At 49.6% G+C, this 19,900-nt stretch overlaps 3 protein-coding genes across 15 annotated transcripts in view; 2 read left to right on the top strand and 1 right to left on the bottom strand.

Annotated features, from left to right (window-relative positions):
• The window catches only part of TMEM8B (transmembrane protein 8B), a 39,221-nt gene extending 24,994 nt beyond the window's left edge, over nucleotides 1-14,227 (bottom strand). For 8 of the 13 annotated variants that reach the window (XR_006655405.3, XR_006655404.3, XR_006655407.3 and 5 more), the window contains exon 1: nucleotides 3,101-3,841. Coding sequence is in view for 6 of the 13 variants with exons in the window: in XM_045195149.3 (XP_045051084.2) it covers nucleotides 3,101-3,641 (541 nt within the window). In the remaining 7 variants the exon portion in view is untranslated. Of the gene's footprint in view, nucleotides 1-3,100; nucleotides 3,842-6,579; nucleotides 6,765-10,831; nucleotides 11,221-14,073 lie in introns of those variants that run through there. The other 5 variants (XM_053922729.1, XM_045195151.3, XM_071221353.1 and 2 more) reach the window with 5 other exon arrangements.
• FAM221B (family with sequence similarity 221 member B) lies at nucleotides 472-12,839 on the top strand. The gene is made up of 8 exons (XM_045195157.2): nucleotides 472-581; nucleotides 4,509-4,578; nucleotides 6,158-6,884; nucleotides 7,031-7,174; nucleotides 11,388-11,498; nucleotides 11,682-11,879; nucleotides 12,071-12,190; nucleotides 12,370-12,839. The coding sequence occupies exons 3-8, from the start codon at nucleotides 6,158-6,160 to the stop codon at nucleotides 12,549-12,551; spliced, it is 1,482 nt and encodes a 493-aa protein (XP_045051092.2). The 5' UTR covers nucleotides 472-581; nucleotides 4,509-4,578; the 3' UTR covers nucleotides 12,552-12,839.
• A 2,834-nt stretch (nucleotides 14,228-17,061) lies between the features above and the next one.
• HINT2 (histidine triad nucleotide binding protein 2) lies at nucleotides 17,062-19,257 on the top strand. Its single transcript, XM_053922827.1, has 5 exons — nucleotides 17,062-17,211; nucleotides 18,425-18,565; nucleotides 18,671-18,775; nucleotides 18,881-18,953; nucleotides 19,073-19,257. The coding sequence occupies exons 1-5, from the start codon at nucleotides 17,131-17,133 to the stop codon at nucleotides 19,162-19,164; spliced, it is 492 nt and encodes a 163-aa protein (XP_053778802.1). The 5' UTR covers nucleotides 17,062-17,130; the 3' UTR covers nucleotides 19,165-19,257.
• Nucleotides 19,258-19,900: the final 643 nt, after the last annotated feature.

The raw sequence follows: 19,900 nt of genomic DNA on the forward strand, positions 1-19,900 counted from the left end.
GGTAAGGTCGGCCCAGCTGAACTGCAGCCACCTCAAGAGTCACCCTGCAGAGAGGTGGGGGCTGCTGGCCCTAGATTGGCCTGAGTTCATCTTCAAAGGCCATGGTTACACCCAAGGGCTAGTCTGTCCAGTGCAGACCACACGATCGGTCTCAACTGTCAGCAAGGAGACCTGCCACCTTGCAAGCTGAGCACTGCCCAGGAACCAGAGGCTCCCAGAGCAGCCTTCAGAGAACTGTGGCAATGTCTCTAAGAGGAACAAAGGGAAATGAACCAACGGATGGGGAGACAGGTTTCCTAGGAGCCCTGGCTATGACACCTGGCAGGCAGAAAGCCAAGAGCAGAATAGCCTGGATACCATTGTCACAAGAAAGCAGAGCTCTGGAGCACCCTCAGCTGGGGTTGGGGTGCAGGGTGCTTCTCCTCCCCAAAGCCAGTACCAGGATGGGTCATGGAATGAGCTATTGCTACTGTGAGGAAGAAATCTTCACCAGGCCCCCCATGCAGACTCTCAGAGAGCTGCTCCTGAAAAGCAGCTAGCGATCTTCAGGAAACAATGGATGGACGAGCACACAGAGCCCTGTGAGTCAAAGCAACATGGGATGGCCTGCATATTGGGAAACTAGTCAGCCACTCCAGAAGGGGCCAGGGGCTATAGAGGTCCCAGGAGAGGCTGGTAGGAAAAGTGCGTGAGCAGCAACTGGTGGTGGAGGGAACCTAGTTTTGAGGGCAAATGCTCGAGAAAGCATCTGCAACCCCATTCATGCCAAACTTCAATGTGGGGTTTCACCACAGCCAACAGAGCTGTGTCCCAGAGGAAGCATGAGTAAGGCCCTAGGCAAGCTCAGATGAACCTGTCCTGGATGCCCTGGTACTTCCTTCCAGGTGAAGCTCAGGGGATTCTCTACCACCACCCAAAACACACACATATACACATATGCACACCCACAGAGGATAAGGCTGATCCCGCTAATGACAGCACTAGGTAGAACAAAAGGTCATTTCTGGAATGGCAAGGATATGCCCGGGTTATGCAAATGCAGTCAGCTGAGCCCAAGGAAAAGGACTGAGGTAGGACCAGGAGACCCAGGAGATACCTTCCATTCCTCAAATAAGATTGAAGCCAACAATAAGCATTTATTGAGACCAATGGTGCTACGATGGTCCTCCCCTCAGTCAACAATCTCTCACCTCCTCCTGGTCACAGAGCACTCCTGCAGGCCAGGCCACAGCTTCCAAGGCAGTGACTCTTAGCACTCCGGGTTGCCCTGCCTGCAGAGGGCCTATTCAGCACTCTGTTCTGGCCTCATTACAATTTTCCCAAACCACCTAAACCTGCTTCTGGACAGTAGCATTTTAATCCACATCTTTCAGCTGTCTACAGCTCTGAGGTTGTCAGCACCCCCCTCCCCTAGCCAGCTCCTGCTTGCTCAGTGCGCTCGTGAGCAAAGAAGCCATGAACTGGGCCCAACAGTAGGGATTCCCCTCACCCAACTGAAAACCTGACCTGCCACTACATCTGCTAAGTGCCCCATTTCCCAGAAGCGGTAACCAGCACTGGGTCCTTCTACGGCTCCTTCCTTGAAGGAGTCAGGCTGGGGGGCAAATGGATTACATATATCCGTTGTGAGAGGCATCCAACACTACCTCCAGACACGGGGCTATGCGCTGGGAAGTAACACTTCGGTGATCTGTGTACAGGGGCAGGAAGAGCTGAAGGGAACATGTGTGGGCCACAACACGTGCCCTCCACCTCGCACAATAATATGGGGTACTTGGAGGACACACAGGCTCACATGCACCCCACACAACACACATGTGCCTGCACTCACCAACACATAAGCATGTACACACAGTGAATGCACCCAGCATTCCCACAGATCCCTCAGGTATACATTCCGGCATGTAAGTGTCCAGGTACCAGTGAACTTGGACATCTCTGCAGGCGGAGTGACCTTTGACATGCATTGATCTCCTCAAGCTTGTGCACTGAACCAAGACCCCAGAGCTCAGTGAAACCCAGCCTCCACCCCCAGCTACTCTGCTGTTATTGCCAAAGACTCCTTCAGGCACATGTTCACCATTCCTAGAGTGCCACCCGCCAGAGGTGGCTGTGAGGGCTGGGGCCATGCAGACCATAGTCATCTCCTTAGGATGCAGCCATCTTTATGGTACATCTCCTATGGCAAGGACCACCCCCCAACATTCTACCTATTAAGAAGTTGGACCTCTCCCTCTCCTATCCAAATCACTGCCTTGCTGGACAGTGGCCCTAGGGTGACACCTGGCAAATGAGGACCAGTTTGTGGATGAAGCCTCCCCCTTGTGGGCAGACAGAGGAGAGGGCAGGTTGTGCTTTGAGCCTTTGCCCACTTGGGTTTGTTTTCCTATTTTTTAGGCACGTGTTGCGGCGGAAAAAACCACCAGTGTGAGATACAAATTAGGAACTTTTTTCTAGTTCCAGTACTGCCATTTACAAGCTGTATGACCTTGAGCAAATTGCTCCCCTGCTGAGCCTCAGTTTCCCCGTCTGTAAAATGGACTCTGAGTTTCAACCCTGCTCTGAAAGTGTCAGGAGTTATTCCTAGCCAAATCAAGCCCATTTGGAACAAAACTCATTACGGGAAGAAAACTCGTTATAATGGTGACTAAACCGTGTCCATCTGTTTGCTACATGTTATTTTCAAAACTGCTTTCATAAACCTATTTTAAGGCATGTCCAATATCTCAAAAGTTTAGGCTAGCTCTTCCCACACTGGACTAGAGGCTGTCTGGTGTGGGGCCATGTCCTCCCACCGAACTTTATGAGCAGCAGCAAGACCTCCTTGAAAAAGCAACAAAGTGGGTCAGATGGACACCAGGAAAGAAAACCATGGAGTCTCTGCCCTCGGTGCTATTGAGCCACCTGCTGAGCCCCAAAGCCACAGTTACCTCTCTTCTGACCCTGCCAATTCCTCTTTGATGTGTAAGAACACTTTCCTCCCTGTTTCTCCCCACTTCTTCCCCGATGATTTTGGTTACCAAGGTCCCACCTCTCCCCAGTCCACCCCTCCCTGCCAGAACCCCATCTCTGCCTCAGCCTTTGCTGTTTCTGCACTCACCAGCCCCTGGGCCAAGGACAGAAAACAGCAACAGCAGCAACAGGGCTGGCGGCAGCCGGAGCCCAGACCTGAGTCGAGGCTGGGAGAGGGGCAGGGTGTGACAGAGAGGGGTGGGTAGTGGGAGAGACTTGGGTAAACACAGAGACGAGGGCAAAGGCTGAGCTAATGGGTCGGGCTGGGCTGGGCACAGGGGCTTCAACAAGGACAGGGGATGGGATGCGAGGAGAGGCTGTGATGGGGACTGGAGCAAGGGCAGGGTTTGGGCCCTGGGTTTAAGCAAACACTGGGGTTGGGATTGGGACAGGAGCTGGGCTGGGATTTGTGACGGCGGGTGAAACCAGGGCAGAGGCAGGGGTGGAGGCCAGGCCAGGGTCTGGGACTGGGGCTGGACGGGGGGCCTGGGTTGGGACCTGGACCTGGGCATTCGCTGGTACTCGGGCCGGGACTGGGACCGATTCGGAAAGCAGGTCGAGGGAGGGGCCGGGGACCAAGGCCCGGATAAGGATAATAGGACTTGGGGCCGGGACGAGGGCTGGGCCATGGCCCGGGGCGGGGGCGGGGCCGGACAGGCCAGCGCGGGGCGCTCGCAGAGCTGACCCGCGGCTCCGCTCCCCACCCCTGGGGGGTGGCCTCCGGTGTCCTTGCGGGCCCGGGGCCGGGGTCGGGCTGGCTGAGGCCGAGCCAGGGACCTGGATAGGAGTTCAGGCCTGGGCGACTCCGGGCTGCGCTGAACCGGCGATAACCAGGCCCCGCGGCGGCGGCCTGAGCCTGACGTCACATGGAGCCCCGCCCCTCGATCAGTCCGATTGGTCCCTGCTGGGCTCCGAGGACAGGCTCCGCCCAGCCCCAGCTACCTGAGCCCCAGCCTTTCCCATCCCAATCACCGAGTTCCCCTTAAGTCCACACAGGCCCCAGCGGCGGCCTCACAAACATCTCATGGGAACCCTACAGAGACCCTCACAAACCCAGACACCCACGGACGTCCCCACAGATCTCCGCGACCCCTACCCAGAGACTTTCAAAAAGATTCCACAAACCCCTTTAAAAGACGTGAACCCTTTAGGTTCATCCTCTCCAGTTCCAATGCAGCCCAGCCCCCCTCAGGAGACCTGCCCCACCAGAGAGGTGACGGGACTGCTGCGGACACTGAGACTACTAGGCGTTCCAGTTGCCCTAGTGACAGATCCCTTCTCTTCCGGCCAGGGTTCCAGAGGCTTCAATCAAGTCCCTCCATCCGCCCCTCGTCCCTACCCCTCCCAACCTCCCCCAAATCTGGCTAGAGCTCCTTTGATAATTTCTGCAGGTGTCCCAGTCTCCTCCCCACATTTTAGGCTTGCCGGCAAGGCCTGTCACCACACAGCGCCCTGCAGCTGGGTTTCATCCACAACCTTCCTTCTCTCTGGACTAGCACTTCCCAGTCCCAGCTTCAGACAAGATCCTGACCTAAGGACTTGTAAAAACCAAGCCAAAGCCCAGAGGTATGTAGCCTCCTATGGCCCCTCCTCCAAGCCCACATCCCATTTCCCTCCTAACACCTTCTGTCCCTTCCCTCAGTCCAACCCCCACCCCATTCTCTACTTTTCATCCTTACCCTCTATCCCATTCTTCACCCGCCCAATCCTCTAGTCCTCCACACCCCACCCTGTCCCTTTTCCCTCTTCCAAAGATCTTCCTCCCCATTATCCTACCTCTCCCCCTACTTCCCGTCCCAAACTTCCCCTTTGGAAAGGCTCTGATGAGTTTAAGTGATGCATTTAGTATCTCTGGAGCATGGTGCGGGCAAGAAGGGTGTAGGGAAAGTCAAGGCTGGAAGCCTTAGGCACTGCTGCAAATGATGACAGGCCTTGAATATCAGGGCCAAGGAATCCAGCCTTAATCCTTAGACTGAGTCAATGAGTATTTTTAAGCAAGGGAATGCCATTGTCAGGTTTGCATTTTAGAAAGATTACAGTTGGGTCATTAAGGAGCACTCACTTCTTTTGGACATACTTCCAAGACAAATTCGGCATGCCCCACTCTCCACAGTGTCCTGGACTTACCCCAGCTCATTTGTGTTGTCATGTTGGTTAACCTGTCTCCTTCCCAGCTTCCTTCAACTGAGCCTAGTGCTTAGCACAGTGTCTCAGTGGAAGTGTAGGGTTAGGCCCTTTACAAAAGTATAAATTACATAAATCAATGAAATAATAGATGAGTGGATTGATATTCTGGAGAAGACAGCAGAGGGCCAAAGTTATCATACATAATCCAGGTAGAAAATGATGAGAACTTGAACAAAATTGGAGGGAAAGGAGAGAAGTGAATGGATTTGGGGAATATTTAGAAGATAGGAAACACAGTCCTTGGTGCCTATGGGAAGAGAAGGGGAGAGGGGAAAGGAGAAAAGGAGGATAATTCCCAGAGGCAGTTCTGATGCCCTGTAGGACATCCACTTAGCCACTGTTCAGCAGGTAGTTGGGTTTGATTGTGAAGTACAGGGATTAAAGAAGTCTGAGATGGAATTGTGGATTTAGGGGTCATCAGCATACAGTTGGAAGTAGTTGAAGCCTTCAACATGAATGACATCATCAAAGGAAGGTGTGTGTGGTCCCTAGACAAAACTAGACTGTGACCAGGGCCCTACTATCATGGCATCCTTCTGCACTCTTGGGATCAAACCTCCTACTTTGGCTTAGTATTCCTAGTCTCTAGAATTCCACATGTTGACCCCCATGATCCTAAGATAAGCCTAGGACTCTGCTCTTGGACTGGCCAAGTTGCTATGTTTAGGCTCCCTCCTGGGGCATGGTCCTCTGCTACCATCTACTGATGGGATTCTGCCTGCTTCAGCCTTTCATTCTTTAAGTTCCAGCTCCTCCACAACACATAGCAGGGTGCCACATGAGGTCTAGGCATATCTGTGAACCTTTTGGCACCATACCCTAATACAGAGCTCGTCTTGTTTCCCCTTCATATCTCAGGTGCACTGAGAACCTTGTCCTAATTCCCCTCCTGCCTGTGAACCCTGACTTGTAGACCCTCCAATCCCAACCTAAAGCCTGTACCCTATTCTACCACTAGATGGAAGCAGACGAGGTCGCAGAAGAGCCTCATACCACCCTGGATACGGAGGAGCACCCTTCTTCAAAGGACCCCTCTGCTGGGGACTCACAGGAGCCCCCTATCTCTGAAACGCCCTTGAAGCCTTCCATCTCTGAGACCCCTTTAGAACCGCTTACCTCTGAAACTCCTTTGGAACCTTCCACTTCCCAGAACCCTTTAGAGACCCATACCTCGGAAACACTTTTGGAGCCTTCTATCTCTGAGACTCCTTTAGAGCCCCACACCCCTGAATATCATGTGACGCCTTCCACTTCCCACACCCAGTTAGAGACCCGTACCTCGGAAAATGAGCCTTCCATCCCCAAGGCCCCTTTAGAACACTCTATCCCTGAGAGCCCGTTGGAGATTCACATCTCTAAGGTCCCAGAGAAACAGCTTACTTTTCATAATGCATCACCAGGCCATGTCTCCGAGTCTTCCTCTGATACTCTGAAGGAAGGCCCCTTCTCTGAGTCTTCCTCCAGCGATGTCTCCCGGACAAGAAGATCCATCCAGAACCCTGAATCTGAGTTCCTTCAAAAGCACTCCCTTTTAGGCCCGTCAGCCCAGGTCCACCCAGACACATCTGCAAAGGAAAGGGAAGAACGAGAGGACGAGGATGGCGTGGATGCCACTGCCAGAGACACTCACACAGTGCAGCCTGGACACCATCTGGGCAAGAAGAAGGAGAAGAAAGGAGCTGGCCGTAATTGCTCCTACCTTTTTCCCCATTCTTATCACTGTCTTTCAGCTGCCCCAGGAGAAGGGGGTTGGGTTAACCTTTGACCTGACCCCCTCTCCTAGTTTTAGGGCCTCCACTTCTCCTTAATTACTCTGCCCGTCTCTTCCCAGGTTACAGAGTCAGCCCAGAGGTCTCCACTAAGCAGGCAGAGATGGTGAAAGTGGCTAACACAGTGCACAGAAGCATGTTTGGTGCTCAGGTGAAAAATCTGTTCCAATGGGAGAAGAATGCAGCCCTGAGTGCCATCCAGACAGGTGAGCCCAGGAAGCCTTTCAGAGGCTTCTGACAGGTCAGGGCCATCCTTAATCCATTGGTTTCTGGGTACTTGTCCATTCAATGGATAGCTATCCCTTGTGGAAATGGCAATGCCACCTGCCTGAAATCTGGGAGGGAGGCAGGCAGGCAGGCCGAGGTGGATGGAGCAGTTACAGATGAAGGTGGGGATATTCATATAAAGCCCAGCTAGGGACACGTGGCTGAACTGAAGTTGTTAAAAACACAGGCCAGTCCCAGATCTAGGGCTCAGATCGCCTGCACCAAACAGACCCTAAGGAAGAGAACCTGGGCAGTCTCCAAGTGGCTTATTGCTCTTACGCGGCAAAAGGCCTCGGTCCCCTTGGTGGGACTCCATTAAAAGGCAGTCACCCCTAAATATGAGACACATGATCACTTGGGTACCCAAAAGCTGTCAGTCTCACCGAAGAGCAAAGCCATGTCTTCTAGCCCTCTTGGTTCCAACTGTCAGCCCAGAATGAGTATTCTTGACAGTCCTATTAGTGGCTTATATCTGTGTCTGTATAGAAAGGGTGTGCAGTTGTGTAAACACACGCCATCCTGTGTGTGAACATATGTACCTATGTAACTGAACTTTGTATCTATAGGGGTTGCTTCAGTAAGAGGGTCCCCTTGACTTGCAATGAGGATTCTGGGGTTTCTAGACTGAATTCAGTATGTGTCACTGCATTTATTTCGGTTTTTCATTCTTCCTCCTTATGATGGGAGTAGAGGTTTGTCAAAACTAGATGGGCCTAAGATGTAAAGTCAGCCAGGTAATTCTATGTCTTTATGTCCTCCATGGAACTCACTTTCCTCAGTCCCAGGCAGGGACCTCCCTCCTCCCCCTCTGGACAAGAAAGTCACAGTGATCTATCTCATTTGTTTCTCTGTCTTACTTCAGTCACTGAAATTGCTTTGTTTGCTTGTTTCAATGACATTTTATGTCACTTTTATTCTTCTTGTAAATGTTGGGTCTGTTCCGTACCCTCATTCTCCTTAGAATGTCTTGTCCACTCCCCACTCTTCAAGGCCACTGTACTTCTTGAGATTGGATTTCTTCATTTTCCTGTTTAAACAGGCATTTTTATACTAAAATTTAAGTGTCATTTAATTCTGAACAAAGATATTTGGGTTTATCTTCTAACACTGGGGATCTTCTGTCCCTGGAGAGGCCATAGATGTGCTCTGTAGAGAAATATCACGTGTAAACTTTTCTCTTGTTCATTCAACATTCACTGAACACCAGCTATGTGCCAGGCTCCATGCTATCTGTGGAGGTCGTGATACTAATGGGGTTTCCAAGAAATAAAATCCCTCAAATAACTTACTTTAATGAGAGACACCAATAAGTAAAAGGAAAAGGAAAATAATAATTCATTCTAGTAATTGCTATAACTGAGCTCAGCCCCAAGTGCTGCATGAACAGAGCAAAGGGGCAGGTGCCCAATTGTGGGAGCTGGGGGAATAAACCTTGGAATGGATGACTTCTCCGCTGAAATCTGCAAGATGAGTGAGAAGAGGCGGCCAGGTAAAAGATGGGGTGTGGTGAGTTACGGCAGGGCAAGGCACCAGGAGGAAACTAAGCCACGCAGCATGCCTGCTGCACGGGGTGTTTGGCAGAGTAGCGCAGCTCATCTCTGCAAGGGCAGAATTGTGCAGGCACTTCTGTGCCATACTCAGGAGCTGGGATTATATCCTGAGGGCAACTGAGCGTCACTGAAAGATTTTAAATGGGACAATAACATGAACAGATTTGTGTTTTTGTAAGATCACTCTGGCAGTAGGATAGACTTGAGAACGACAAAAACTGGAGACAGGAAGACTACATTGTGGGGCACTGGCAATAATCCAGGTAGGGAATGAATGGGTGGGGGTAGAAAGAAGTAGACAAGCTCAAGAAATGCTAAGAAGGTAAAACTGACCTTTGGATGCATAGAAAAAGGAGGGACGTGCCTGGAATGACATCTAGCTAGTGGCTTAAGTAACTGGATAATGGTGCCATTAACTGAATGTCGAAAACGGAGTAGATGCTTGCTAAGCATGTGTTGGATGAACAGAGGACAAAGGATGAGGGCCAGGTTTGGAAGGAATAATCGGATGTAACACATTTAAAGTGCTTGTGGAACATGCTGGTGGAAGAGTCTAGTAGACAGCTAGCTACATGAGTCTAAAGCTCAGGAGAGAGGTCTGGGCTGGAGACACCCTTCATGTAAAAACAGATGTATCTTGTATGGGGACATTCCAAGCACAAAGAGATGTTAACATGCAAATGTGATCATGTGGTTATGTGATCAAGAATCAAAATGGCATCCCAGATAATGTCTCCCCCCTGCCAGTCCTTGTCCACTCATAATAGGAAGAGGATTTGGAATCAGGGCAGAGAGTAGAGGGCACCATTCTAAAATACACAGCCAGATGTCAATTGTCCCACTTAAAGGGTACGGACACCTGTAATAGAGTCTGAGGTGTAGTTTGCCAGTCTCCCTGCTCAAACTTCAGTCTTCTTCATCTGAAAGCTAGACACTGGCTCCTACATCGGTGCTTGGACTTGAGTCTCCCGGGATCTCAGGCTAGGCTTTGATCTCTGGGCACCAACCCCTGTTCACTTCCACATCTCACCTGTTCATCCAGTGTATCCTGCTACTCTGGATGGAGTTCAGAATTCCTCTAGTAGATTGCTGGCCCCCACCCATTCCCATTGTGACTCTACCTATACCCCACCCTTTCAACCAAGACTCCCTGGTGTAACAGGGCCGTCAGCATCCAGACAGAAGCAGCAAAGCCAAAAGCCACACCTGGACAGACTTTAGACCCCGAGAGACCATGGGTAATACAAGAAAACCTAACCTGACAATTAGACACAGAATTGTGGATTATGGCCCTGGACAGAATCAAAGACCAGAGGATGTAACTCTTTCATATCCTCCCCAGTGGAACTTCAGGGTGATGACTGGACTTCTGAAGGAATTTGCTCATTCACTTATCCAGGCAGGCAGTCTGTGTTCTCTGAGCACCTATTTTGTGCCAGGCCTTGTGCAAGGACTAGAGATATAGATGAAAAGACAGACGCTTCCTTGGGGGAACTCAGTCTAAGAGCAATACAAGTGAACAGTCCATTAACTATGATAAGAGTAGCACAAGGAGCTATGGAAGACAAGAGAAGGAGTTCATAGACAGAGGAAGGCAGGGACACTTCTTGGTGGAGGTGACGCTTCATTGGAATAAGAGCCCTGCTACACAGGACTCATACAGGATTCTCGGCTAGAACTTGGGGTACTCTTAGGTCTCATGGAAGATGAGAAAATCTGGGTGGGAGGTACTCTCTGGTTCTCCTCCCACATTTACACAGCACCACCGCCCTTGTCTCCTGGTGAGGCTGAGTGTAAGCCAGACATCTTCAGATCCCACTACTAAAACCAGGGTCTAAAGGGGCCTCTTGCTGGTGCTGAAGCTCAGGGATATGTCTTAGCCTCATCTTCCTTCCGATGCCTCACAAGCTGATATTTTTTGGTCTTCACCACTCATGACTTGTGGCCTACCTTTTTCTCCTGACCCTTGGAGAGCCCTAAGCAGCCCTTCTCAAGGTCATAGAGGGAATTAGTCCAATAGTTCCAGAAAAGTATGAAGGTGCTGACCTGAAAAAGTGAGGGAAACCCTCCTTTTGGCTCCAGGTCTGCTCAACCTCCTCTTCCTCTTCAGGTCCCTTCAGCAACCATGTTCCTCCATAGCCAATCTCCACCATCTCCTCTCTATACCCAGCCAATCGAGTTCTTTCCCTCACTCCCTAGACACTTCGAAGAATCCAAGCGAAGTTGGGTTGTAAGTTAGGGAGAGGAGGAGATGAGAATCCCACAGTCACAGAGAACTCACTGAGATTCATGTTCATCTTCAAACAAAATTTCATTTATAATCTTCCTGCTCAGCAACTGAAGACTGTCTTCAGTCATCTCTGACAGGCTGACAAAGTTGGAGCAGATCCTAGAGTGGGAGGGAAACTGAAACACTTGTGGAGTGATGAGAAAACCTGAAGGAAAAAAATCAAAAGGGGTAGGGATGAGAACTCATGGGTGGAGATAAATACACCTGGGGGGAAAGGTGAGGCACCTCCACCAGGGTGTAGGTGAGAACACCTTGGGGTGCTTAGACTTTTTCCTTCTCATTTGTCTTAATACTCGATCCCATCACACCCAGGTCTCTACATTGGCTGGCGTTGCCCCCACTATCTATGGGACTGTTTCCGGATTGGGGATGAGTCCAAGTGCTTTTGTGGACACTTGTTGAGAGAGCACCAGATCGTATCAGGTAGGGAGAACTGAGTTATCCCTTGCAGGCCCTGGCAGTGAGGAGGGATAACTACACTCTGTCATGCGTTGGGATGTATGAGAGAAAGTGTGTGTGTGTTAGTATGGGAGAAGAGGTTGGCATGGGAAGGCCAGGCCCTACCAGGTACTGGTCTAGCCCTACCACCCATCCCCATTCCCACAGACATATCTGTGCCCTGCAATGTGAACCAGTGCCGCTGCCTCATGTTCTGCTTTATCCCATCACGCCCAGAGGAAGTGGGTCAGTTCTGGCTCAGGAGACGAGCCACCTTTGACCCCAAGGCGTGGAGAGCCCAATGTCGCTGCAAACATAGCCATGAAGACCATGCAGCTACTGGGTCCCATCCCTGCAGGGTCAAAGGTACCTTCAAAAACAAGGGGAGGGCAAAGGTGGGCATGAGTGGGATAGGATGCGTATAATTTGGGGATAGGGATACGGGAGCTGGTAGAAGAGACTTGGGTTTGTGCTTGGTGAGGAAGAGATGAGAATGTAGTCAGTCCTTGGGGAAGCCCCAATTTCCTACACTTATTTTGGTTGTCCTCTTGCCCTAGGCTGTGGCTGCAACTGCTTTGAGTCTAACTTCCTCTGTGCAGCCTGTGACCGGCGCTGGGAGGAACACCAGACTTTCTTTGAGACTGAGGAGACCCGGCGACGAGGAGGGAGGCCTCACGGTGAGGGGGGCAACCTGGGACAAGGAGTCATTCCAGAGTCTGTAGTCAGAAAGTCAGGCAAAAAGGCACTCCCATCCTCAACCATCCCACCCAGGACCACCTCGCCCCCTCACCCCTCACCCCTCACCCCTCACCCCTCACCCACTGCATCCCATACCTACATTGGTTTCCACCCCTAGGAGCAGACTATGTGCCTTTTGCAGAGATTCCTTCCCTCCAAGAAACCATCATCAGCAACTCCGACTTCGAGACCCTACAGAAGCAGGGGCCCTCTGGCCATCCCATCTCCCACCCTAGTTCCCCCGGTTTCCCTGGTCCACTCAGCCTCCGACCTGGCCCTACCTCTAACCGCCATACCTGACCCTTTTCACCTCTGCTCTTCCCTCCTCCAGGGACAGACACTGTCAACACCTGGCACAGGCCTCTGTGAGCCTGGCCCAGATCAGCAATAAAGGGGAAGCCACTGGAATCTGACCTGGCTCTGTATGGGATAGCTAGAGCCCTGCCCATGGATAGACATTCTAAGACCTTAGGGTCAGCACTTATTGGGGATAAAAGGAAGCAACACACAGTAGAGAGGCTGGATCCAGACATCTGTCTTCACCACACCCACATTTAATCTGCTAGCCCTGGCATCAGAGGAGAGAGTGGCTTCAAGGAAGCCCAGGAGGGAGGGAAGGGGTTTCAAGAAGGATAGAGTGAGCAGTGATGTTAGATGTAGCTGTGGTCTCCAGTAAGGTAAAGACTGAAGAGTATCCATTGGATTTTGCAATTAGAAGGTCTTTGGGGACTTCAGAGAGTGTAGTTTCAGTGGTGCAGTGGAGGCAGAAGGAGTTTCTTTAAGAAACTTGAATGAAAAGAGGAGGAGGGAAGTCAGACAATATCCCAAAGGAGGTGTGGAGTTGAGGAAGTAGTTTTTAGGAAGGAAAAAGGGAAAAGGCCAGTAGATAAAAAGACCTTGAAGGATGCCGAGGAGAAAGAGATGCCTGGTGAGGCAAGATCCCAGAGATGGAGAGAGGGAATGAGGTCAAGGCAGAGGTGAAGGGATTCACTTTGGACAGGAGAAATACTGTATCCTAAGACCAAGAGGAAGAAAGGAAAGAAAGGATAAGGAGCAGGATCTTGTGAAAGTTCCCCTATGAAGTGGGAGACAAGATCAGTTGCTGGTGGGGAGGGGAGAAGGGGAAAAGTGGAGAGGAGGAGACAGGAAAAGAGAGGTGAAGGTTTGGGAATGCTAATGCAGGGAATTGGAGCAAAACCTGATAGGTAGGTGGCTGGCTGAGGATTAAGATACAGTTGGAAGCAGGAACCTAGTTAGAAAAGCAGAGAAACAAAATATTTAGATTAATGGGTTATGATGGGAGGGTGTTGGGGAGGATAATAATAATCAGGAAAATAAGGCAAAAGAAAGATTGAAGAAGTGGAGGGAGCTGACCATACAAATCAGGAAAGAAAGTGAAGCCAGGAAGCAATTGGCAGATTGGAAAAAAGGAACAGTCAAAGGAGCAGAAGCCTCTAATGAGGTCCAGTAGCAGATGTAGTGGCGGGGATTGAAGTACAGGAAACAGCAGTCAGAACCTGCAGAGGGCTGCAGCTTGCAGATAAGAGCAACTGTGAGTGATCACAAAGGCGTGGATTAAAGAAGACTGTGGGCCAGCAGCCAAAAATCAGTGAATGTCAAGGAATGTGACTAGAAAGCCTATAGATGATTTTTATGGGGAGTAGTGGATTCTGACGTTAATGGACTCTGATCCTAGGCAAGTCACTTTCCCTTTCTGGGCCTCAGGCTCTGTATCTTTAAAAGAGGAATAATCTCTTTGCAACCTGCTTGCTATGAGAACCCAAAGAAATGACCAGTTTCAAAGTGCTTTGTCCTTGCCTACCCCTCCTAGCTGGTTTCCTTCGTCTTCTCAGCTCCCAGCTCCTCTTATCTCTTGCCCTTCTCCAGAACAGCTTTAGGGGCTTCTGGTATCCCAGACACATGTCAATGAAGGGTCACTGCCACCAATCCAATGCCAGCAAGAGTTCCCAATCTGGGCTGCAATAAAGGAGAAACTTTATTCAGGTAAAGGGTTTGCAAACCAGTGAGAGACAGCCTCCAGTGGAAAGGCAGAGTGTGCTCTACCAGAGAAAGAAGAGGCCTGAATTTATACAGCTCCTGCCCCATTCCTGACTGGTCCATTTTTATTCAAATGAGGAATCCAAATTTGCACAGTCTGATTGGTCTAAATAGCATTGTCCTGATTGGTCAGAATTGCTCATTCTGATTGGTCATTATAGAGTTTCTCTGATTGGCCAGTGAAGATGTAAATAATGATATAGCTGTTCCATTTGGACAGGGTAAGTCTCAGTCCATTGGTTAAAAGATGATTCCACGAACTCCTTTGTAAGAGACTCAGCTGGCAGTTCTGTCTGTGGCTTTTCCCTGAAATGCAGAGTGCATTAGAATCCCCTATCAGCAATGGTTGCTGGACTCTCATTATAAATTGAGCCCAATTAACCATAAGGAGTCCTTCTGGCAGGTAGTGTATTCTGCTGTGTAAAATGGACACTTTTTGGCTCAAATTTTAGAGGGAAAAATAAAGGTGTGCATTATACATGGGTAGTACTAATTCCCTATCTATATAAATGTTTTTATTTTATTTATTATGCATTAAAAATGTAACTCTAGAAAGCAGTAATGATATCTGTATGCAAAATAATACCCTAGAATATGATCATCAGTTTTGTTTCTAAGTATAATAAATAATTGAATTAAAACATTAAAATGAAAGATTTTTTTCTTCTGAAAGTTTGGGGCAAAAACATGGGTGTGCATTATGCATGGCAAAATACAGATATATTCCTTCTGGGGTCAACAGGCACCAACTGAGACCTGCAGCCTCTAGGGCACTGAGAAAAGGCCCATCTACGTTTCCTCACAACTGGCGAGACTGTCTATCTTTCTAAGGGAAGATTTGAAAGCTGGACTGCTAGACCTTTTGGGGAAATCACATGGTCAAATGTTTGCCCTTTTGAGGAGAAAGGACTTTCTAACAATAATAGTATGGCTGTATGAAAGAGATAGTTACTATCTCCAGAAGTAAAGAGCCCCTCATTATTGGTTATAAGCAATCGGCACTATGATGACAATTCATGAAAACTAATTCAGTTAGCAGTCAACAATAAAGGAATGGTTACTATGAAAAACACATTCAAAGAAGTATTATGAAGCCCTTATAAAATATATTTACACAGACTAAACAATAATATGAAAAATTGTAAGTGGAAGAAAATCTGCAATACACATGTATTACATTATAAAAGGAAATTAAAGGAAACACCAAGTGTTATTCATTCTACAAATAATTATGTGTCAGGCCATGTGCAAAAAAAAAAAAACCTAAACTAAAAATACTGTGGTGAATATCAGACTAAAACCTGGTATGAGTATATTAGCATTTCGTGACCCCCGTGTTTCTTTTTCTTTAATTCTTTTTATTGATTGATTTGAGAGAGAGAGAAAAACATCAATTTGATGTTCCACTTATTTATGCTTTCACTGGTTGCTTTTTTCCCTTTCCTTTTTTAAAAAATTCATTTTTAGAGAGTAGGGAAGGGAGGAGGAAAGAGAGGGAGAGAAACATCAATGCATGGTTTCCCCTATACAATACAAGAGTTTCCCCTCTCACGCGCCCCCTACTAAGGGACATGGCCTTCAACCCAGGCAGGAGTCCTAACTGGGAATCGAACCCTCGACCCTTTGGTTCGCAGGCTGGTACTCAACCCACTGAGCCACACCAGCCAGGACATGGTTGCTTCTTGTATGTGCTCTGACTGCTGATGGAACCCTCAACCTTGGAGTATTGGGATGACAACCCGCCCAGGGTTTGTGACCCCCTTGTTTTTTATGTCAAAAATATGTACCGAAGCAGAATGAAATATACTTCAGACCTAGCCATTACACATTTCCCTTGTCCTTCTAACTCCACTCACTGAAAATACCAGGCACAGAGCTAACCATGCCACCCTCCTTTTCTACTTAGGAAACATTTGCTTATTAGTCCTGTGGCCAAGATAGGACTCACACACCTCCAGCCCTGACCGTTAAATAGAAAAACGCAAAAAAGAAAAGGTTAAAACTACAGAATCTTTCATCTTAGAGTGAATATGTTAACAAGAACATAAACTAAGGAGGAATTGCCCTTAGATTAGTGATTTTCCACCGGTGTGCCCCAAGAATTTTTAAAGCATTCAATACATGACTATTTAGTCAGGGACACTGACCTCTTTTCCCTTTGATTGACAAATAAAATAAGGACAGCCAACGCAGCAACAGCCGTCTGGTGTGAATGAATCAAAATTATATCATTTTTTGTCAGATTGCTAAAAACATTTTTTGGTGTGCTGCAGAATTTTAATAGTTTATGTGTCCCATGAGATAAAAAGGTGGAAAATCGCTGGCCTACAATCTTACTGACTTTGTGAGGCAGGTGACAGGAGCGCCACCCTCTCCCTCCCAGGCCAGCAGTAGGCCAGGCCTGAACAGGAGCGCTGCGACCAGACACCGCCCACTGTGTGTATCAGAGCCAATTAGGGGGCAATGCCGCCTCTCGGTCTCTCTCTCCTTCCAATGCTGTGAGAAACTATCCCATAGCAAAACTAGTTAGAGGATCTTTCACGCTGAAAAGACAAGCCAATGCAGTGAAAAAAATGGCCCAGTTGGCAAGAGCTACCAATGGGATGAGAAGATTCAGCCACGCCTCCGGGCTCAGGGGCAACTGGCAGGGCCAGGAACGCAACCCAATGGGATGGCAGGACTCCCTCCCCCGCGTGGCTGGCGGAACCAATGGCCGCCGCTCAGTGGCTCCCAGGCACCCCCCACCCCCCACCCCCCACCTCGGCCCCGGCCGCAGAGCCCGAGTGCCGCCTGGGTGTCGGGTTCCGCGGTCGAGGGGAAGATGGCGACTGCCGTGGCGCTGGCCGCCGGGCTGCGCGTGGCGCGCAGGGTTGTGGCGGTCGCGCGGCCGCGGGGGGCGCAGGTGAGAAGTGGCTGTGGGGGCGAGGAGGGGGTCCTGGGGGCTCTGACACCCTCCAGGGCCGGAGGCCGCGTTCTTCCCCGGCTCCCCCAGACGCGCGCAGCCCTGCGGCCTCGCCGGGACGGAGAGCAGAGTGCAAGCTCCGGAGCTGCGCGGTGAGGTTGAACTGGTAGTCACGGCTCCTCTCCGAAAGCCTGGACGCAGGAGAAGCGAAATGGCGACGACCGACGTCCTGTACTGGCCCCGGCGCCGAGGTCGGGACAGGGCCCGTGCAGCGGCTGCTGCCTTTTCCTAAATCTGCCAGAAGCCCTTCTGATCGAAGGCCTCCTCCAGGCAGCCCCTTCAGGACCCCCTGCAGGACGTGATCTTTCTCATATCGGAGCCAGTCTTATGCCCCTCTCAGGGCCCTGGCCTTCTACTGAGTACTAGTGTTAACCTCTCACCTTCCTCGCTTTGCCAGAGCGCCTAGAGGGGTCAGATTCATCCTGTCCTTTTCTCCCACAACGTGACAGCACTAACTTAAGCCTTTCTGAGTCCCTGGGAACCGGGGACTTTCCTACCCTCAATTCCCTGCGCTGAGTCCACTTAACTGGACTCTTCCACTGATTCAAGGGACTGGAGTTAAATTCACAGTAGGAGGTCAAATGTGACACCCAGATGCCCTTGTGTCAACAGACAATTTTATTAAAACCTGAATGAAACAGGTAACATGGCTTAAAGATCAGAAAACAAGTAATGGAAATAAGTAGCAACATTAACAAGGTGAGAGTATGTGGAAAGAGTCCAAGTGGTATTAAGAGATGATGCAAACCGCTCCCTTTATTTTACATTTGCAGCCAAGAGAGAGGATTTATCGAAAGTAAATTCACTGATAAGTAGGAACTGGGAACTAAATCTCCAGGTTCTCACCTTGGATCCTTTTCCCTGAACAGTGCTAAATTACCTAGATACTTTAGAAGAAATCAACCGAAATCCGAAATCCTACATTGTGGTACTTACTGCCTGTTATCTAACCAGGCACAGCACTCTCTGGCCCTACTCTCCGCTGCTGATGCTCTGAAATTGAGGATCTTTTCCTTTGGGTAGGAACTATTAACAGATTCTTAGAAGGGTGAAGTTAAAGACTATCAAGAGCCCAGCTTCTGCCAGCCCCAACTGAGTACATGGGAGAGGTATTACCAACTCTCTCCTTCGGGTGTGTCTGACCCACCTTCAGGTCCGAAGAGCTGCAGGTGTGAATGGTGGAAATGAAGTGGCCAAGGCCCAGCAGGCAGCTCCTGGGGGAACAGCCCCAACCATCTTCTCCAGGATCCTGGATCGAAGCCTCCCAGCTGATATTCTATATGAGGACCAGCAGGTGGGGTGCCCTTAGGACCCATCCTTAGGTGCCCATAGGAATTTCACAGATACCATCCAGCCTGTGGAAATAACATAGTGGCCTCTGGCCTGTCACTGTTTGCAGTGTCTAGTATTCCGTGATGTGGCCCCTCAGGCTCCTGTGCACTTCCTGGTCATTCCCAAGAAGCCCATTCCTCGGATTAGCCAGGCTGAAGAAGAAGACCAGCAGGTGGGAAGAATAAGGCCAGAGTTTGGCTGGGGGAAGTCCTGGATTCAGCTAGAGGTTTTGCTCCTTGTGAATAAAGCCACCTGTCTCCCTTCCCTTTTCCCGTAGCTTCTGGGACACCTTCTCCTTGTGGCCAAGAAGACAGCAAAGGCTGAGGGGCTGGGAGATGGATACCGACTTGGTGAGTGACTTGGCCCTTGAGCCCCTCACCAATGAGTTCTCATATCTACTTCTCAATATGATGTTCATTCTTTGGCCTTTCCCATGACCTTAACTCACTAACCCCAAGCTCCATTTCAGTGATCAATGATGGGAAGCTGGGAGCACAATCTGTGTATCATCTGCACATTCACGTACTTGGGGGCCGACAGCTCAAGTGGCCTCCAGGTTGAACCTGCCAACTGACTAAGGATCCCAGACCTGGATGCTTGGATGGGGTAGGGGGAAGGGGACCGTGTGATGCTAATAAACTTGCTCTCCCTCAATTTTGGATCCCTGTCTTAAATATACAGATAGATTTAAACCCAAATAGTAAAGAAAACTGATTCAAGGGGTGATCCTGTTTGAATACAGTTTGAGTGAGAGACACTAATGAGGCCCATACTGTGTAGTTAAAGGAGCACTTGCCTATAGATCTGTAAGTCATCACGACTAGCGATCCACCCGTGTCAAGCTTCTAGCTAAACAGCAGTAGGAATATGCCTCAATGAGTATGAAGAGACTGAATCCCAGGGGTGATATATGCTCAATCCTGGCCCTTATCCAGCTGCCAATCCAAGTTATAAGAGGATCTGAAAAGAGAGTGGCCAATGTGAGGGCCTTTTATTGGGGATGAATTACACCCCCAAAAAAGCTGCTACCCTCTGACTAATCCCCGAGTCTCACCATTTTGCCTTTAAGATGTTGTCTGAGGGGTTTCATCATCAAAATGTGTGAAAACGCCCCCTCCCTTTTGAGAATGAGCTAAGGGGAAGCTACTCTTACACCCTACATAAATACACTAAGTAGGTTTTGTCTGATACCACAGCCCCGTGCTTACCTTCAACACAACCACCTTAGTAAGCCTCAAAGAATCATGCTTAGGTAGGAAGTGCGAGGCCTTAGATCAGCGGAACCTTAAAAAGCCGG

This window comes from Desmodus rotundus, chromosome 1 (assembly GCF_022682495.2).
Source record: "Desmodus rotundus isolate HL8 chromosome 1, HLdesRot8A.1, whole genome shotgun sequence".
NCBI classification, from domain to species: Eukaryota; Metazoa; Chordata; class Mammalia; order Chiroptera; family Phyllostomidae; genus Desmodus; species Desmodus rotundus.